Here is a 5,229-nt window from a genome sequence, read left to right as displayed (position 1 = left end):
TTGAATAATGTTTATTATATATATATATATATATATATAAACTGATAAAGATCAGTAAATAAATCTTTTGAAATTTTTGTTGGAAATATTTTTTAAAAACGTCATCCTCTCGATTAAAAAAATTAGAGGACCTTTTTAGATGCTTACGAAAATAACATTAAATATTTTTAGTTTTATTAGATGGAAAAAAGAGTTTTTCTCATGATAATTGCTGCCTAGGTGCTTGTTTCAATATGACAAAAAAATTTTTTTAAAATTTCGCAGCGTGCTTAAGTGTCTTAATAAATATTTTCTATTCTATTCGATTTTCAGATCGATGCATACATCGCCCTATCATTATTCATATTGAAAAACTTTCTGTTTTCATTTTACATTGTTGCATGATGAACGACATTATAAGTCAATGTAGGATATTACATTGAAATTAAAAATTACATAAATAATCGATAATATGTGAGACTTCAATATTACATCGTATTTTTTAAAATAAATCAGTCGCTTGAACATATTTATGGAAACTTCACGTTCTCTTTATATAACATTATCTCATATACATTTTTCAATATTTTTTGTTAGAAGCCCGATTCAACAATTTTTTTATGGTAATTGTGTATGTATATTATAATACTTTTTCATAAATTTAAATATAACGGTGACAATGCATAGTGTATCAGGTGTAAGTGGCGAAATTCTGATCAACGGTAAGGTTCGAGTACCATATAGTGAACGATGGAAAAGAACATCGTGTTACATACAGCAAGACTCCATTATCAGAACATACATAACCGTGGGAGAAGCCATGACTTTAGCCGCTCATTTGAAGCTTGGTTACACAATCAGTTCCGCTTATAAGCATTCTCAGGTTTGTGACAATTAATTACCAATTTTAATTGTTGCGTTTAATTTTATATAATAATATATAATAATTTACAATAAAATTGTAAATTTTTCCTTAATTTGACCTCTTTTTAAAAGAAACGAATAAATATCTTGTGTTCAGTTTTGAAAGAAAACTTGAGAATCTAACTGTTTTTCATCAACTCTTCGTTTCTTCTTTATTTTTGTCACGATGTTCGATTTACGTTTCCTGTTATCTCTAGACGTTTCCTGTTGCATTTTGTAATACTTTTTTACGTTCGATGAATACGTATGTAGGTTTTAGAACTCTTGGAAATGCTAGGATTGAGCCATTGCTATGACACGTTATGCGGAAAATTATCGGGCGGACAAAAGAAACGACTTGATATCGCCTTGGAACTCTTAACTAATCCTTCAGTATTATTCCTTGATGAACCAACGACTGGTAAGTAATAAAAATAAACTGTCATATTTATATTATATAATAGTATTTAAAAAGCAATTAAAATACGAAATTTTAATCAATTCTTAAACGATTTCACGAGATCGAATGTATAGTGTTTTATGATTATGTAAAATTTGATTGTGAGTAGTTAAAAATAAATAATTAAGAAAAAAAAACGCTATATAAAAGTCGGTATATAAATTGTCGGAAATTAAATTAAGAGGAAATTAAATCAAGAATATTTAAATACTTCGAAGATAAAACGTACAATAATTTCAGTAAATAGACCTAACTTCTTTGCTAAATGATATTATGATTAAATCTGATCTCAGTAGAAAACATAATAGCTAATTAATAATGTAGAATATTTTAGAATATTTTATCAAAGTCATAACTGACAAATAGCATACACAGAAACAGTCATGACATCTTAATAAGTATAGTTTTATTATGCAAGCAAATGATTATAGCATAAAAAGCGAAAGAAAAATTATTATTATTACGTAAATTTATGTTTGTCTAGACTTTTTTAAAAAATAAGGAGAATAAATAAGGAGAATAACAGAAACATAAACAAAACCGCCTTCTAGGAGGCGTAAATGAAACCTCTAGGAGACGAAAATTGAAACATCAAAATATAAAGAAGCGTAAATGTTTCTTTTACATTTCACTGTTCCAATTTTCGCCTTCTAGAAGTTTCGTTTATGCTTCTGTTACTTCCCGTTTTAACATATTAACATCTTTATAATATAATGCTTGATGGTAGCATCAAATTATTAAAATTGCTTGTCAATTTAATTCACGATTGTTAGAGTAGTTTTAATTGTGTTTATATACTGGAAAAATAATTCGGCGCGCAATTTTGGAAAAGACTACAATATGGTATGTATGCAAGTACATATATAATGTATTAGTAATTCAAGATGGAATTATTTAAAGCAATAAAGATTCAGCTTCGACCGTAATAGGCATTTTAACTTTTTAATATTGATTGTTTCTCACATATGCGGTCTAAAATAAAGATTCTTCTGTTACCTCGTTTGTTTCTCTCTCATTACATCCGATTTACGTTTCGATTTTTATTTTCATCAGGGTAGCTCATATTTTTTATTAATTATTTATTTCATTTAGATATCTCTAAAACTTTATACGTATAAATTTGATGTTGACGATCGCAAAATTGTATCTTGTTACAAATAGATAATGAACATTGTAACGCGATTTCGATAGAAATTTCGATAGAAATCGATTCGATTAGAAATCTCTATATCAAGTCACGTCTATAACCAAAGGCAAAAATAATGATTATTTTATCGCGTAAGTAATGTAGTTAATAATTGTAAACGCGATAAAACAAATTAATATTTTATACTGAGCATACTCATGTCAGATTATATGATTAAAAAAAGTTATGACATTATGATCATACTATACCGTGATAGGCGAATCGGCAGAATTCTCACAACACCTGTCTCGCGATTCGCGATGTGTATTTCCGATTACCTCATTCTTAATTCCAGTCTCAGTTATATTTGCTTAATAATATGTGTTATTGCATCACGATAAATCTTAGATCTGTTGTCGAGATTGATCATCATAGAAACATAATATTTGTTACACATCGTCAATTTGTAAGTCAATTTCCTCAAGATAACGCAAAGATGGAAATATGAGATATCAAGGGGATTGTACTCGAATCTTTCATTTCGTGCTCAATCTTACATTGCGTGCAAGGCGATTGCGAAATGTATTTTCCACAGAATGTGTATTACCGTTTTCTAGGATATTGTAGAATTATTGACTTTTCAGGTCTGGATTCCTCTTCGTGCAGTCAATGTGTCGCTCTTATGAAGCGATTGGCGGAATTAGAAAGGCGTACGGTAATCTGTACGATTCATCAGCCGAGTGCCTTGCTTCTGGAGATGTTTGATTCCCTGTACGTAGTGGCTAATGGTCACTGCATATACAGAGGCTCGGTTAGTTCGCTGTTGCCGCACTTGACTTCTATCGGTGCCCATTGTCCGCCTTATCACAATCCAGCTGATTTCGGTACGTAGTTTCATTGAAATAAGGTAATTTTAAAACCCGAGCTATTTCTCGTTGATTCTACTAATTACATGAATGTAATGCGTAGCTAACAGAATACGAAATCACCGGAACAAAAGGCATCAAAGCTGCATTCCACAGTGGTCCGTTTCGCGAATAATCGTATCCTAAAAGAGACTTCATAAATTGCACAATATTATGCACAAGCGAGTTGACTCAGTACACAAGTAATAGTCTCGAATAAATTAAGCAATAGTCTGAACAATTTAAATTTACAAGTTAATGATTAAAATCTAGAAAGCGTTTGATATTGCTGATGCAATTAAATACAGCGGGGGGGGGTATGATTTATTGTTAAAGAGATCTCTCCTCTCTGATCTCTTTTTCTCTTTCGCTTGTTACTTATGGAGCGCTTTTATATTTGCAAAATACACAAAGTAAAAACAATCGCGTATTAACGTGTACCATAACAACGTGTTTCAATAAAAGTTGCAACTGCACCGATTGATTGCAAGTGCGCAGTGAATGTTGAAATGATCAACATTCACTTAGAAAGCGCATTTCTACACAACACCGAGTAATCATAGTTCTGGAAATAATGATTTTTCGAATTCTTTGTTTCAGTCCTCGAGGTAGCAATTGGCGAATATGATATTTCACTCGACAAACTGGTGGCAGCGGCAGAAACTTTACCAACTGCTCAGAAAACGATCGCTCTTACCACGAGCTTGCCTAAAGAAAGTAAGATCACTTTTTTCAGAAATTTTACTTCGATCATAAATCTAAATTATATTTTAAGTAGATGAAATATTTGGCAGATCATTTATGGAAGATGTCTTAGTCTGTAATTAAACTGTACTAGTTTCTTAGAGTAAAAATACAAAAAATGTTATAATATATAATATAATTCATTAAGCTTTATAAAAAATTATGACCAAAAATATATAATCAAAAATATATAATTATTTTTTTGTTGCTATTTTTTATTAAAATTTTTATAGGTCTATGTTTATTTCTCTTATCTTTATCTATAGAATAGAGCGGCATAATATTATATAAATCAGTAAGATTTATCTGTTTAAGAAAATATTTTAGTATTTTTTTATGGATGTAAGTAATAAATACTAGATATAATAAATAGATATAATAAATACTTGATTAGATATAAATAGATATAATAAATACTTGATTATTTCCTATAAAAATTATGAATATTTAATAGATTAAAACTATTTATAATCTATAATCTATAAATATTCTATTATTATATATTTATGCTTTACTAAATGAAATTTTTATCTTATTTGCAAGAATAATAAAAACTTAGCTAAAAAATATATGCAAAATAATTTCTTTCTATTTTTTCTCTTTTTCCTTCTCTGCTTATTAATGGACATATTATGAAACATCTGCATTTTAGTTTTAACCTTACTATTCCTGTGCATGCAAGACAGTAAATCATCGAAGAGCTTTGACAAAATTACGAGAAGATTTATTAAATTAGTCTGCAACCATTATATTATAATCATTAAAAAATGTTGATTTATATTATCTATGTATTCTAGCAAATAAAATCAAGGAACCGCCACCACCTGCCGGTTTCCTGACGCAGTGCTATCTTCTATACAAAAGACAATTATTAAGCTTAAAAAGAGACTATTCGTTATTGATGGCGCGATTGCTTTGTCATCTGCTGATTGGTGTGATTTTTGGATACCTGTACATGGGAAGTGGCTATCGAGCTAATATCTTAGCAAATTATGTTTATCTATACGGATCATTGCTTCTTCTTGTCTACACCGGCAAAATGGCTGTTACTCTTGCTTGTAAGTAGCTATAAATTATATTTTGATCTAAATTAATATATTCAAAAAAAAAAA

General features: G+C 29.4%; 1 protein-coding gene across 5 annotated transcripts in view; it reads left to right on the top strand.

Annotated features, from left to right (window-relative positions):
* The window catches only part of LOC108693478 (ATP-binding cassette sub-family G member 1), a 42,702-nt gene that overhangs the window by 31,669 nt on the left and 5,804 nt on the right, over positions 1 to 5,229 (top strand). For all 5 annotated transcript variants that reach the window (XR_001932027.1, XR_001932026.1, XR_001932025.1 and 2 more), the window contains exons 4-8: positions 667 to 862; positions 1,156 to 1,303; positions 3,113 to 3,352; positions 3,974 to 4,090; positions 4,915 to 5,175. Coding sequence is in view for 1 of the 5 variants with exons in the window: in XM_018202459.1 (XP_018057948.1) it covers positions 667 to 862; positions 1,156 to 1,303; positions 3,113 to 3,352; positions 3,974 to 4,090; positions 4,915 to 5,175 (962 nt within the window). In the remaining 4 variants the exon portion in view is untranslated. The remainder of the gene's footprint in view (positions 1 to 666; positions 863 to 1,155; positions 1,304 to 3,112; positions 3,353 to 3,973; positions 4,091 to 4,914; positions 5,176 to 5,229) is intronic.

Source organism: Atta colombica, unplaced genomic scaffold (genome assembly GCF_001594045.1).
Source record: "Atta colombica isolate Treedump-2 unplaced genomic scaffold, Acol1.0 scaffold9, whole genome shotgun sequence".
Taxonomy (NCBI): domain Eukaryota; kingdom Metazoa; phylum Arthropoda; class Insecta; order Hymenoptera; family Formicidae; genus Atta; species Atta colombica.
This window is presented reverse-complemented; position numbering and strand designations above follow the sequence as displayed.